General features: G+C 52.9%; 2 protein-coding genes across 2 annotated transcripts in view; both read left to right on the top strand.

Moving 5' to 3' along the window:
• Window positions 1-6,449, top strand: part of NDUFA13 (NADH:ubiquinone oxidoreductase subunit A13) — a 9,088-nt gene extending 2,639 nt beyond the window's left edge. The window contains exons 2-5 of the mRNA XM_006778315.2: window positions 3,864-3,942; window positions 5,114-5,185; window positions 6,033-6,102; window positions 6,273-6,449. Of these exons, the coding sequence (XP_006778378.2) occupies window positions 3,864-3,942; window positions 5,114-5,185; window positions 6,033-6,102; window positions 6,273-6,392 (341 nt within the window). The 3' untranslated portion in view covers window positions 6,393-6,449. The remainder of the gene's footprint in view (window positions 1-3,863; window positions 3,943-5,113; window positions 5,186-6,032; window positions 6,103-6,272) is intronic.
• A 74-nt stretch (window positions 6,450-6,523) lies between these two features.
• YJEFN3 (YjeF N-terminal domain containing 3) overlaps window positions 6,524-14,842 on the top strand; it is an 8,497-nt gene continuing 178 nt past the window's right edge. The window contains exons 1-6 of the mRNA XM_006778395.2: window positions 6,524-7,083; window positions 11,061-11,169; window positions 12,762-12,872; window positions 13,111-13,224; window positions 13,302-13,452; window positions 14,754-14,840. Of these exons, the coding sequence (XP_006778458.1) occupies window positions 7,019-7,083; window positions 11,061-11,169; window positions 12,762-12,872; window positions 13,111-13,224; window positions 13,302-13,452; window positions 14,754-14,840 (637 nt within the window). The 5' untranslated portion in view covers window positions 6,524-7,018. The remainder of the gene's footprint in view (window positions 7,084-11,060; window positions 11,170-12,761; window positions 12,873-13,110; window positions 13,225-13,301; window positions 13,453-14,753; window positions 14,841-14,842) is intronic.

The following is a 14,842-nucleotide window of genomic DNA, read 5'->3' as shown; positions in this document are numbered from 1 at the left end:
TCCCTGGACCATTCACCACCAGCATCCCAGAGCATGCCAGGCGGGCTCAGGCTGCCTTTAATCCCTGCTGCTCCTAAAGTGACAGCTACCCCCACTTCTCATCTCTCACACCTAGCTCCTCTCTCCACTACCCTGACAACCACTAATCTGCTTTCTGTCTTTATGGATTTGCCTCTTCTGGACATTTCATATTAATGAACTCATTCACAATGTATCCTTTTGTGTCTGGTTTCTTTCAGCATGGTGTGTTTTTTGGGGGGAAGGAGATACTGGGGTGGCTGCACAACTCAGGGCCTCAGGAGAGGCCAGAACTCAGAAGGGGGTCCCCCCCACTTCCTCCCCAAAATCCCCACTCACTCTCCCCCTGCAGTCTCTCAGCCAAACTCTCAGCATGGTGTTTTGAATGATCATGTAGCGTGTGTCCGTGCTTCATTCCTTTTTATGGATGAGTAATAATCTTGTATTGCTTGGCCACATTTGTGTTTCCTTTCCCACTTGAGGCGCTCCTCAGTTGTTTCTGCCTTTCTCCTGTTGTGAGCACTGCTGCTGTAAACATGTGTGTAAGAGTGTGTATGTGGCATATGTTTCATTTCTCTTAGGTGAAATTTCACCTGGGAATGTCATTGCTGGGTTATGGTAACTCCACATTTCACATTTTAAGGAACTACCGAACTGTTTTCCACTTTGGCTATACCATTTTATGTTCCCATCTGAAGTACCTGGGAGTTCAAATTTCTTCACATCTGAACAACACTATTTATTATTTTTTTGAGTCTCACCATCCCAGATGGTATTTCATTGTGGTTTTAATTTGCATTTCCTTGGTGACTAATAGTATTGAGCATTTTTCTTGTGTAGCTTTCCTTAGAGAAATGTCTAAATCATTTACACATTTTAAAATTGGGTTATTCATCTTTTTATCATTGAGTGTGGTTCTTTTATAAATATATTTTTGCTGATTTAAGAGAGGAAGAGAGAGGGGAGAGAGAGAAACATCAATGATGAGAGAGAATCATTGATGGGCTGCCTCTTGCATGCCCCACACTGGGGATCGAGCCCTGATGACCAGAACCTCCTGGTTCATCGGTTTGAACCACTGAGCACGCTGGGCTATAGTTGAGATTTCATGGTTCTTTATATATTTTGGATACCATTCCTTTATCACAGTGGTTCTCAACCTTCTGGCCCTTTAAATACAGTTCCTCATGTTGTGACCCAACCATAAAATTATTTTCATTGCTACTTCATAACTGTAATGTTGCTACTGCTATGAATCGTAATGTAAATATCTGATATGCAGGATGGTCTTAGGCGACCCCTGTGAAAGGGTCTTTTGACCGCCAAAGGAGTCGCGACCCACAGGTTGAGAACCGCTGCTTTATCAGCTATATGATTTGCAAATACTTCCTCCCATTCTGTGGGTTGCCTTGTCAGCTCATTAATGGTCTCATTTGCAGCACAAAAGTTTTTTATTTCAGTGAAGTCCAATTCATCAGTTTTTTTCTTTTGTCTCTTGTGCTTCTGGTGTTTCATCTGAGAAACCATTGTCTCATCCAAGGTCACAGAGACTGACTCCTCTGTTTTCTGAGTTTTATCGTTTTAGTTTTTTACATCGAGGTCTTTGATCAATTTTGAGTTATTTTTTTGTGTGGATGGGAGTAGGAAGGAGCACACTATTCTTTTGCATGTGGCTATCCAGTTGTCCAATTTGCTGAAAAGACTATTCTTTCCCCATTGAGTTGTCTTGGCACCCTTGGACAAATTCAATTGACCATAAATGTGAGGGTTTATTTCTGGACTCTCAGCTCTTTGCCAGCGATATACATGTCTGTCCTTATGCCAGTGCCACGCTGTTCAGTACACACAGCTGTGTGATAAGTTTTGAAATTGTGAAGTGTGAGTCCTCATATTTTGTTCTTCTTTTTCAGAATTGTTTTGGTTATTCTGTTCCCTTGCATTTCCATATGAATTTCACGATGCTAGTCAATTTCTGTCAGATGGTGGGGGATGGGTTGGGATTCTAAGGAGGCCTGTGTTGAATCTATCTCATTTTGGAGAGTGCTGCCATCTGAACAAAATGTTAAATTAAGTTCTGATCCATAAACACAGGATGTGTTTCCATTTATTTCAGTCTTGGTTGCCTATGGTCCACACACCCTTCTGGGCATGCCACTCCTTGGCCTTTCCCATCATACTGGCAGCTCCAGAAGCACAGACATCACCTGCCCAGGGCCTGGGGTCTGGGCCTTGTAGCCCTTAGTGAGGAAGAGATGAGTTAGAGCTGCATCATCATAAAGGCATCCTGAGTCCTGGAATTTATCTTGCAGATGGACTCACACTTGGGTGCCAGGTATGGTGGCAAAGGATTTTCATAGACTGTCTAGGTCTGTTCCTGGGGTAGGGTCAGAAGGGGAGGCCTCTGGGCCTTTCTGCAGCTATTGAAAAGAATGAGGCAGCCCTGATGAAACGCCCTCCACTGGTGGCCAACTGTCGTGTGTGCTGGGAGGGGTCCTGTCTCTAGAGCAGGGGTCGCCACCAGTGGACCACTGGTGGTCCGAGAGGTCTGAAACGTTGGCGACCACTGCTCTACAGCACCTCGCTGACCTGAGCTGGTGTTTTTAACAAGTTTAACTAGGGGGGAAATATGGAGCCAGTTTCTCATGTATCTCCAGGTCCAGCAGAGGTTCCTGATGAGGCTTATGTCCCAACTGAGGTGAAAAAGAAAGACATCCCCCCGCCCCCTTTCCTCCCCATGAGGCCCAGGGAGCGGCATCGTCCTTTGCTTACTAGACCTTTACTAGGTGTTGACTGGAGATTGACCTAGCTGAGCTTGTCCGTTTGTCACAGCAGCCTGGAGGCCTGGCCAGAGAAGAGACCATGCTCGAAAGATGAGGGGGTGCAGGGCCAGCCAGGCCCCAAGTGTCTGGGACTCCCTGAAGACCCTAGCAGGCCCACAGCCTGTCAGTCAGGATTACAGTGGATGCCTGCTGGAGCTCAGTAAATATTCATGGCAGCCTGTTCACTTGGGTTTGGACAGGGGGTGGGTGTCTACCCTGCTGGGCCAGGAGCAGCACCCAGGAGGCCAAGGGGTGGTGGCAACCCCTGAAGGGCACAGCCTCCCTCTGACAGCCTCGCACAGGGGCCTACCTGCGTTCACGAGGAAGGCCCTGTGAGCAGCATGCAAGGAGGTGGCCCAGGCAGCTGGGAGCTACCATGGAGCTGAAACCCAGCCATGGGCATCAACCATCTTTGAGGGGCTGGCTGGCTGACTGGGAACCAAACAATCTCCAGGAAGATTGCTCTGCCAGGGCCATCCAACCATAAACATCTAGACCAGGCATAAAAGGGTACGGTCTTTTTTTTTTTTAGTTTTATTCATTTCAAACGGGCCGAATCCAGCCCGCGGGCTGCAGTTTGCCCACGGCTGAGTTAGGGCCTTACCTTTTTATTTTAGGAATCCACAGCTGATCTAGACCTTTGAGTCCTCCTGTGGTCCCTGCCCAATCTATACCTTCCTGAAACCCCACCACGGGGACAGAGGTGGTGCTGCTGCCACAGTCTTGCCTATGAGAGAGAAGCTGAGGCTTCTTTGGTGTCCCCTGCCTGCAGACATGATACAGAGTGGTCTGCAGCTGTGGAAGAGGGAGTGTCCAAGGAAGCGGGCCAGTGGACATTCCACAGAGAAAAAAAATAGTCTGAAGAAATGCGAGCCATCTCTGGGAGGGGGTCAGGGCACTCTCACCTTCTCCATTCTCTGTATTTCTGGGGTTATTTGTATAACGAGTGGATATGCCTCATGAGAAGAAATAACCAGGGTGGCCTGTTCAGCGTGCAGATGCTGAGCTGTGCTCCTCTCCCCACAGGCTACAGCATGTTCGCCCTGGGCATTGGGGCCATGATCTTTGGGCACTGGAGTATGATGAAGTGGAATCGTGAACGCAGGTAGGCCCCGTGCAGGTGAGGGTGGGCATGTGCCTGTGGACTTGGTATACACTGGGGCCACTCATCAACCCCCAGGTCTTGGGGACCCAGTAAATCCATTTTTGGATTTTACCTTTAATGATTGACTAGTAAGCAAAGAGCTTGCCTCCAGGTGTTCACCAGGCACACCCCTTCAGCCTCTGCCACTGGGGACTCGAGGGTGCCCAGGTTGTCCATGGTAACCAGGCAATAATGATATGGTGGCATGGAAAGCAGATCATGCAAGACAGTGGCCATGCCAGCCATGCAGGGCCTGAGGGGCCAAGACCTACCATGGCCTCAGTTCAGACTCCAGTCACCTCTGAGCTCGTCTGATTCCCTGCCAGGTGGCTCCTTGTCATTAGCCTCTGGCTGGCTGGGCTCTGTCATATGTCCTTAGCATCCCCCACTCGGCCAGGAATCTCTGAGGATGGTGCTAGAGAATGCTCAGCTCGTGGAGGGTGCTCCACATTATTGAGTAGACTCAGGAGCACCTGATGGGTGCTGGATGCTAGGGCCCCTATGTTGGACAAGCAAGACCAGGCCCAGCCTCCTAGGGGGACACAGTAGTGACCACAGTGTGGCTGTGATGGGGGCAGTAGCCTGGGGATTGGGGCCAGGAGAGGGGTTGAAGCTCATCTACCCCTTCCTTGTGCCTCTGTAAGATTTCTGGTGATGAGGGGATATGGCCAGAGGCTACTCCCTGAGACACAGTGTGGCTCACTCTCCCCACCCCCTAGCACAGGCAGTGCTGGGACTTGGAAGATGCTGAAAAGCAGGGAGAAGAATGCCCCCATGTTATTTTGAGATGAAGGGGAGATGGTTTTGTGAGGCCCAGAGCCCCATGATGAACACTTCCCTTCCTTCACTGCAGTTACAGACTTGGGCTATTTTTAGGATTTTTTAAAAAAAAGCTCTTTAATTGAAAAGAAAATGTGAAGCCAGCAATCTTGTGGACCAACGCCTGCGCTTGCTGGGTTCCCCATCTCGGGCTCCTGGTGGACGGAGCCTAGTGCTCAAGCTCTATCCTGCTTGCTCGCCTCTCCCCCAGCCACCATCCCCGTGCATCACCCTGAATGTCCAGGGGCCACATCATCTGCCTCCCTCCCTGCCCACCCTAATCTGATCCAAGTATTGGTTTTGGGTTTCACAGGCGCTTGCAGATCGAGGACTTTGAGGCCCGCATCGCACTGATGCCGCTGTTGCAGGCAGAGAAGGACCGAAGGTGAGACCACCAGGGTCCAGAGTTCATAGGCCTGAGTGCCCCAGCTTGTGGCTCGGGGCACAGCCAAAATGCACATGGGGACTGGCAGCTGCATCCTTGCACACAAACTGCTGTCATCCTTGGAGAGGGCCCTAGACAAAGTAGAGACCAAGGGGGAGAACGGGAAGGCTTTTCTGCAAGAAGCGGGTGTTGGGGCTGGGCAGGAGAATAGTAAGAGTTTGCCAGGGAGCCAAGCCGGCATGGTTCATTGGTTGAGCATCGACCAGGAGGTCACTGGTTTGATTTCCTATCAGGGCATATGCCCAGGTTGTGGACTTGACCCCCAGTGTGGGGTATGCAGGAGGTAGCCGATAGATGGTTTCTCTCATCATTGATGTTTCTCTCTCTCCTTCTCCCTTCCTCTCTGAAATTAATCCTATATAATAAAAGCTTAATATGCAAATCTACTGAATGGCAGAATGTCCGGTCGCTTTGATGTGCAATGACCACCAGGGGGCAGACACTCAATGCAGGAGCTGATCCCAGCCTGCAGGCCCCAGGCCAGCCAAGGCGGGTACCAGCGGCCCCCCACCCCCCCGACTGCCCTGCAGATTGGCCCTGAGTGCCGGCCAGGCCTTAGGGACCCTACCCATGCACAAATTTCATGCATAGGGCCTCTAGTAAAAATATATTTTTTAAAAAAATAAAAGTTTGCCAGGGAGAGGAAAGGAAAGAGGTCAGTTTGTGCAGGGTTGGAAGTGGCCGGAGATGATTGGAGGGGGAGCAAGGGGGGGGTCTGATAGGTGCATTAGGCAGGGGTCCCTTGGGGTACTCAGGCCTGTCCCCACCTCCCACTCCATCCTTACAGGATCCTGCAGATGCTTCGGGAGAACTTGGAGGAGGAGGCCATCATCATGAAGGATGTGCCCAACTGGAAGGTAGGTCCCCTGTAGGGAGGGCGAGGGTCTAGGCCACTGCAGAAGTGCAACCTTCCACAGAAAACCTCTTTGAAGCCGAGAGAGGCAGTGGGTGCTGGGATTGAGGTGAGGAAGGCAGCAGCTTCTGACACAGTGGCCAGTACCCCCACCTGTACCTCCTTTCTCCTCAGGTGGGCGAGTCTGTGTTCCACACAATGCGCTGGGTGCCCCCCGTAATGGGTGAGCTGTATGGACTGCGCACCAATGAGGAGATTGTCAACGCCACCTATGGCTTCGTCTGGTACACGTAGGGAATGCCGCTGGACCTCGCCCCTGCCCATGGAGTGAATAAATGTTCTGGAGACCTGCCTGCCTGTGTCCCAAGGACTGAGTGACTTGGGGAGGGCGGGCTCCACTGGGTCACACTCCATGTGGGGACTCAGGGACTAGGCCTGGAAATTCAGCAGAAAACGCCAAGTTGGGTGACCTTAAAAAACACACATAAGCTGCCCCTGGATCCGCTACCAGCCCTGGATTCCAAAATATGCCTGGACTGCCCTACCTCTGCTGAAATTCTGCTTGACTGCAGCCCACCCCTCCAGGGATGGGTAGGGGCCTGGAGAGGAGCAGGGGCAGGCGGCAGAGGCGTGTCCCCTACTCCCAGGCCGGGACCCCATAGCAGGTGTCACCGACCCATCACAACCCAACTCTGCCCCTCCAGACTTCAAGGGCATCTGGGCGTCCTTACATCCCGCCAGCAGCTGTGCTTCTGCCACAAAAGAGTTAAGTCCGCCTGCGACCAGCGACCAGTGCCCTAGCAAAGCGCCTTCACGGCGCCACTTGATTGGCGGGTGGCAGTGGGCGGGGCCTGCTCAGGGATAGGCTTTAACAACGGTGCCTGCCCGGCTGCCGCTGCCCGCACAGGCTCACCTTGGCCATGATAGGTGCGGCCAGCCGAGACCCGGCGGAGGCGCCCGAGGATGAGGATCGGCGTTTCCTCAGGTCAGCGGGGATAGGGATCCGGGACTCTGTGTGGGGAAGGGGCACGGCCGAGGGGGGTAATGGGGAAAGGGGCATGGCTGGGAATCCGAGGCCCACCCGCCTTTCACTGGAGACAGCCCACCGCTTCCCGCCTTTGACGCTGCATTGCCAGGGAAATGACAGTCGCAGCAAACCCGCTCCATGAATTATTCATCATCACTGCTACTCGCTCCTCCATAACCCTTTACCCCACCAGGGCCCACCTCCCCCTTCCTTCTCCCAGGTACCCTGGAGCCCCCATCTCAACTCTTACTCTCAGCTCCTCAAATGCTTACACCCTCCACGCCCCCATGGTGATCCACCTGCTATTACTACCTTTGTCTAGACAAGGAAACAGGTCTCAGGAAGGGGGCCACTGCCTGAGCCAATGCTAGGGCGATTTTTGAACACCTGGGCCACTTGGGGGTCTGGAGCCAGCAACTATGGCAGCCTCACACCTTGTTCTGAGTCATCCTGTGACAGGGGACACCAAGCAGGGCTGGAGAAAGCCAGATTCATTTCACAGAAGTCTGCCCACTGATCAGTTTCTCTTCTCAGGGCAGATATTGTCAGATGTCCAGATTCTGGCTGCTATCCAGATTCAGCCGAAACACCCAGCACATCCCAGGCAGGGGAGATGAATGTTCCAGATACAAGCAATGGCCTCATCTGGCATGGGGACAGTGGGGCACCTCAAATGCCAATTGAAGAGTGATGGGGCTCTGTGGGGTGGGTGGGAGTAGAACCTAGTGAACTAGGGGAGAGGAGGCAATGAGTTTAGAGACATAGTGGGGGGCATGTAGGTATGATGAGGAATTTATTCTCTGAATACTGGGAGCCTTAGGAAGGTTTGCAACAGCATGATATGATCTGGTATTCAAATTTTCAAAGCCCCCGTCTTAGGTGGTGTGGAGTTTGGGGGGCATGAGACTGCTGTTGGCAGCCTGGTGGGCAGTAGTGGCAGGCTGGTGAGAAGAGACATGAGGGTGGAGAGAAGCAAACGGAGCTGAGAGCACAGGGAGGATCTGGCATGGTCATCCTGGCCTCGTGGCTTCATCTCCAAAAGACACCCGTCCAGCCTGGCTGGCGTGGCTCCGTGATTGACCATTAACCTATGAACCCAGAGGTCACAGTTCCATTCCCAGTGTGGTGGGTATAGGAGGCAGCCGATCAATGATTCTCATCACTGATGTTTCTCTCTCTCCTTCCTTCCTCTCTGAAATCAATAAAATATATTAAAAGAAAGAAAGAAACCAATGTGGTTTTTTTGTGTTGTTTTTTTTAAAAAACAACACACAAAAAACAAAACAAGAAACAAAAGAGCCCCCTCCTGGAAGCATTTTGGAAGTTCCCTTTGAAACCAGGTCACCTCAGCCCTTCTGGGGCTGGCGGGAAATCCTGGGCCTCGAAGCCCTTCTCATCTGGCGGGTAGGCTGGGGGGACAAGAGGAACTCTTAACTGAGGTGCCTCCCCTACCCCTGGTCCCACATGGCTCTGCCCTGATTGCCACTCATGCCCTACCCACAGCCTCCACCTCAGGGTCCCAGCCTAGACCACCTCTTCCTATGGACTCCCCATTCTCACTCTAATGCAGCCGTGGGCAAACTACAGCCCGCGGGCCGGATCGCCCGTTTGAAATGAATAAAACTATTGGAAAAAAAAAAGTACCCTTTTATGTAATGATGTTTATTTTGAATTTATATTAGTTCACACAAACACTCCATCCATGCTTTTGTTCCAGCCCTCCCCTCCAGTTTAAGAACCCATTGTGGCCCTCGAGTCAAAAAGTTTGCCCCCCCACCCTGCTCTAATGACTGGTGAGCCAGGAAGATAATTTTCCAAATGGTGATGAGATCAAAGCTTTGGGACAGAGGAAGAAGAGGAATAGGTGACCCTCCACCCTTCTCATCCCGCTCTCCCACTCTCCTGTGAGGGCTGCAGGCAGAGCTGTCACAAGATGAAGGTGGAGAAATAAGCCACGTTCCCGAACACCCTTCCCAGGAGCTGGGCTGGCCTTCCATGCCAGGGATGGGTTTGTTCTTATTTAGCCCCATGAGCTCCTTTCCCACCTGGTACTTAAACCTCATCTGACACTGGCTGAAGACAAGTTAGGGGTTGAATCTGGCTCTGCTGCCATCTCAGGGCATGTGACCTCCCTGCCCTCAGCCTTCATCTCCCCCATCTATGTGGGTCCCCAAAGTATGTATTCTGTTTCTCTTACTGCTCCAGCCATAGTGGTCTCTCTTCTGTCCCTCGAACCTGCCAAACTCTTCCACCAAGAGGCCTTGGCCCTTGCTGTTCTTGCCACCTGGATTAACCACCATCGTGCACCAGGCCAGCTCCTCCAGGAAGCCTTCCCTGACTCCCCAGCCCACAGCAGTCCTCATTTCCCACCTCTGCCCCTCCTGCTGCTTGGCCTAATCACACTGCAAAATTGGCTGGAAGGTTGTGGTTTTCCTACTCACGGAATGAAGGAGGAGATCTAGGATTCATCTAGATCTCCTGCCCCATGTGTAGATCTGCTGCTGCTTTGTTCATACTCTGTTCGTGGCTCTGCAGACAGACACCAAAGGTGGAAGTCTGTTTCCCCACTCTTTTGGCATGACCCTGGGCCACCCTCTTGGCTTCTCTGAGTTGTTTTTCCAACTCTCTGGGCCTAGTTCTATTGCTGCTATTATTATTATTATTATTATTATTAATAATTATTATTATTATTTTAATTGCATGTGCTTTTTATTTTTCTTATTTTTTTAGATATGTTTTTATTGATTTCAGAGAGGAAGAGAGAGGGAGAGAGAGTTTGGAACATCAATGATGAGAGAGAATCATTGATGGACTGCCTCCTGCACGCCCCCTACTGGGGACTGAGCCTGCAACTGGGACATGTGCCCTTGATTGGAATCGAACACGGGACCCTTCAGTCCACAGGCTGAGGCTCACTGAGCCAAACCCGGTAGGGCCCTAGTTATATTATTGTTGTTATTACCCTCTCTAGGGTGTGCTGAACTCGGGGTAGAGGCTACTCCCCAGCAGGAAGGTCCTGCCAGCTGCCCAACCCGATTCTGGAGTGAGGAACACCTGGTCTTCAAAGCCAGCTCTCCCTCTCTGCCACCACCAAGTCCAGGCCCTTTGGAAGGCCCTTAAGCAAGGGCCAGCCACCTTGGTCCCTGCTGTTAGAAGTGCCCAACACTTGGTTTAACACTCTGCCATCACCATCTTGAAATTCTTAATTTTGAACAAGGGGCCCCACATTTGCATTTTGAATTGGCCCTCAAAATTAATCGAGCCCATCCCACCTTCACTTTTGCAGAGGAAGCAAGGCTTGGAAAGATGAAATAGACCCCAGTCACTCCAGCAAGCCAACTCCGTAGTAGGGTTTTGTCTCAAGCGAGTTGGCTCCATCTCCCTAGGCACAATTATTTGAGTTTTACAACTATCTTTGAAGAGGGTCACATCCCACCTCCCTAAGTGAGCTGTCATACGCCTCCGCAGCCTTCACAACCTCCCTCAGTACCCGTCCCCGGCTCCCAGTCCAGTCAGTACCCTCCAGTGTCCTGGAGCTCAGTCAGTGACTTCCTCTGCTTGAAATCCACCCATCGCCCCCATCACAGTCCTTCAGGCTCCATGCCTCCTCCTGGGTTCCTCCACCTTGGGGGCTGGGGGCTTCTGGGTGGGACTCAGTCTTCCGCGTGCGTAGGAAGAACAGAACCAACATGCGCCACCACGTGCTTCCTCGCCCACCAGAGGGCGCCGGCGCACCAGGCTTCGGTTCAAACCTCCAGCTGCCTGTCCGGTGCCATTCAATCGCTCGCGCGTCGGATGGGGAAACAGATTGGGGTTGGGGGAGGGAGGGCATCAGAGACTGGCTCGGGACATTGGTGGGACATTTCTGACTCCATCTGAGCCTCTGCCTCCATCTCTCTGTGTCTCTAAGCGTCTCTCCCAACTCTGTCCCCCAGCACGGAGGAGGCAGCTGCTCTGGAACGGGAGCTGCTGGAGGATTATCGTTTTGGGCGGCAGCAGCTGGTGGAGTTATGTGGCCATGCTAGTGCTGTGGCTGTGACCAAGGTACCTAACCCCTGCCCCTTGACCTTGACCTCAGCCAGATGGCCAGCCTACCAGAGCCAAGATCTAGCTGCATGACCCCCATGGCCCAGGGATTGGGAAGCCTAGCTGTGTCTGGCTCTGGAGCAAACACTTGAGGTATCTGCAACGAACTGGCAAATTATAGCAACGATATTACTACTATCCGGTGCTTTGCCCCAAGTTACCTCTGAACAAGAGTAATAAACTGACACCAGTTAATAAACAAACTCCTTAGAAAAATGCCCAATAGTCAGGGCTCCAGTATATAATCCTTCTCCTCTTCCTCCCCTTTTTCTCTTCTTATTACCACTGTATATTTTTTTAAAACGCAATACTTTTCTCTACGTGAACTCATTTTTTTTTTTTACTTAAATGTTTTTATTTCCAAATGAAACATATCCTGAGTGAGGTGCCCAAAAGAGAAAGAAATGGAGAAAATCTAAGCCACAGAAGCAAAGCCAGTGTAGTAAACCCGTCTCATTTTTGCCCTGAAAGCCCCAAGTACATCCAGAAGCCCCTTGGTCTCAGCCAGTCAGCCAGTGTCACCCTCCCTGACTCTGGTGCTATGGGTTGCAGGCCTGGTCAGTGTCCGTCAGGACCTCAGATCTTGGGGAGGAGACTAAAAAATGGAATAATTTCCCCTCTGTGTGGTTGAAGGTTAGAGTATGGCCAGGCCCGGTGGAGTCAGGGAGAGGCCCCATGAGACTGTCCAAGCTTTTATATAATAGAGGCAAACCGAGGCTGGGAGAGGAGAGGGGGCCGATGACAGAGTCAGGGTAGGCTGGGACTCTACCACCAGCATGCTTAACTGCTGTATTAAAAGGGCATGTGCCTGGGTTGCGGGCACATCCCCAGTGGGAGATGGGCAGGAGGCAGCTGATCGATGTCTCTCTCTCATCGATGTTTCTAGCTCTCTATCTCTCTCCCTTCCTCTCTGTAAAAAATCAATAAAATAAATTTAAAAAAACCCAGAAACACACACACACACACATACAGAGAGAGAGAGAGAGAGAGAGAGAGAGAGAGAGAGATGCACAGGCCCACAAAGACAGAGTCTGAGAGAGAGAGACAGACTGAGACAAGGAGAAAAACAGAAAGAGACTAGACAGAGAGACACGGAGAGAGTCTGAGAGATATTGAGAGACAGGGAGGTGAAGATAGGCCAGTGGAAGGGGCCAGGGGGAGAGAGACAGGGCATGGCAGGTTGGAAAAGTACCTCCCCACCAACTATGGGGCCTCTGGGAGGGCCTGGAAAATGGGTGGGGGAGAGGAAGCCACTGCAGTGGAAAAAGGTGGAAGAATGTCTGCAACTCAGGCCGAGAATAAACAAACCACAGTCCAGGCTCTCGGGCTCTCAATGGTGGCTGGAGACATGCTTTCCTGTTCTGGCTTGGCAGATGCTGAGGCAGATCCTCTGCGCCTCCAAGGAGGAAACTGAGACCCCAAGTGGCCCAGCCCCTCACCCATATTGCTCCCAAGCCCCGTCCCTTCCTCTCCCTGGGGCCTCAATTTCCCCACCTGATCAAGGAGGGATTCCAAGCTACGTGCCTTTGTCTTTGCTGTGCCCCCACCAGGTGTTCCCCTTGCCTGCTCTCTCCCGGAAGCAGAAGACGGTGCTGGTCGTGTGCGGACCGGAGCAGAATGGGGCGGTAGGGCTGGTCTGTGCCCGGCACCTGCGGGTATTTGTGAGTAGCAAGGACCCCCTTGGTGTCCCAGGGTCACCCCCCATTCTGTCCCTGCAGAAGTCACTTCCTCCTCTTGGTAGTGTTCCAGGGGAACATTGAGACTGGACAAGTTACAGAATAAGCCCAGTGCTTGCCCCAGGTACTGCTGCCTGGTACCAGGTCTGAAGGCTTGGCAGAGCCCCTAAAAGCTTGGGTAGCCCCCACACTGACCCTTTCCTGCCCCCTCCCTCCCCCCCAGGAGTATGAACCGACCATCTTCTACCCCACACGTTCACTGGACCCGCTGCACCAGGACCTGACCACCCAGTGTGAGAAGATGGACATCCCCTTCCTGTCCTATCTGCCCACAGAGGTCAGCACTCCTTGACAATAAGGGGCAAGTGGGGGATGGTGCTCCAAGGCTGCCCCTCATCTCGCCTTCCCTCCCAGGTCCAGCTCATCAATGATGCCTACGGGCTGGTGGTGGATGCTGTGCTGGGCCCTGGCGTGGAGCCCCGTGAGGTCGGGGGCCCCTGCACGCGTGCGCTGGCCACACTCAAGCTGCTGTCCATCCCTCTCGTGAGCCTGGACATTCCCTCAGGCATGCCAGGTGGAGGGGGGTGCGTCAGCGCCTGGGAGACCTGGGGGGCCCCTGTTCTCCAGCTTTTGTTACCCAGTTTGTCTGCCTACTCTGAGCCTCAGTTTCCTTGGGGATGGGTTGTGCACCCTGGGTATGGCAGAGGGCCATGTCCATCCCTCAGATGGGGACACTGAGGTTGTTGCCCAGGTGATCCTGCATCCCCTCCCCACCACGCTCAGCCCAATGTGCCCAATGCCCACCCTGGCCCAGTCACCAGGCAGACGTGAGCTCACTCAGCAAAGGCCTCGCCCGTCCTGGCCGCCGCCCTATGCCTGTTGGAGCCATTAGGCCATGGGCAGACGGAACAAACAGCCGCTGGCCAGCCGGACCCTTCACAGGGGGTGGCCGAACTCAGAGGGACATCCCCTGGCTTGCAAGACCTCAGGGCCATCTCAGCAGGGTGCTGAAGAGCAGGGGTGGGGTGGGGTGGCTATGAGGAGGTGGGCTGTCTGGTATGAGGGTGGAGGCTAGGATCATAGAAGGAAAGATTAAAGTCAGAGGGGAGAGGCTTTTAGTTAGTGGTTCCAGACTCCAGTCAGAGGCAGGAGAGGAGGCAAAGCTCCGAGTCTGAAGGTGGAGGTTCATTTCAGAGGTGGCAGAGGCTATGAACCAATGAGTGAGGTGGTGTGGTCTTGCCAAGTAAAAAGGCAAGATACAGCATGAGGGTGAGGCAGAGGTGTCAGATCAGAGGGAGGAGTACTGGGCAGAGGGTGGAGGATCAGTGCTCAAGTTGGGTGGGGAAGGAGGCACTTCCTGTCAGAGGCAAGAACCTGGGGCAAGGAGGTCACATAGGAGAGGCTTGCTTGCGGATGGAGGAAAAAAGTCTGTCCTTTGAGTGGTGATCTGGTCAGAGAGTGGAGGCTGCCTGGGAAGTCTGGGCGGACAGAGGTTCTAGTCTAAGCGGGGAAGCTCAGGATTGACAGGAAGGGAGGTGTGGGGATAGTCGCCAGAAGAGGCACGGGTCTGACCAGGAAAGGGCAGCAGCTGGAAATGATGCAGTCTGCAGGCAGAGGCTGAATCAGATGGAGGAGGACGATTGGGTAGCAGGGTGGGAGGAGGGGCAGAAAAGTATGAGGGCTCTGGCCAGAGTGGGAGGGAAAACATCCCCAAGGAGGGAAGGAGACTGGTCTGAGGGTGGAGGCTCCGTTCTTTGGGGAGGCAGGTCTGATCAAGACACAGTCAGAAAGCAGAAGCTGGGACTCTCCTCTGAGGGTGAGCACCCTCCCCAGCTCCTGACCTCCCCTCCCCCACTCCTCCCTCAGGCTGGGATGCGGAGACCGGCGAAGACTCCGAGGACGGCCTGCGGCCTGACGTGCTGGTGTCACTGGGTGCGCCCAAGCGCTGCGCTGGC

This window comes from Myotis davidii, unplaced genomic scaffold, assembly GCF_000327345.1.
Source record: "Myotis davidii unplaced genomic scaffold, ASM32734v1 scaffold448, whole genome shotgun sequence".
NCBI classification, from domain to species: Eukaryota; Metazoa; Chordata; class Mammalia; order Chiroptera; family Vespertilionidae; genus Myotis; species Myotis davidii.
The sequence above is the reverse complement of the archived record's forward strand: the minus strand, read 5'-3'. Positions and strand labels throughout refer to the sequence as shown.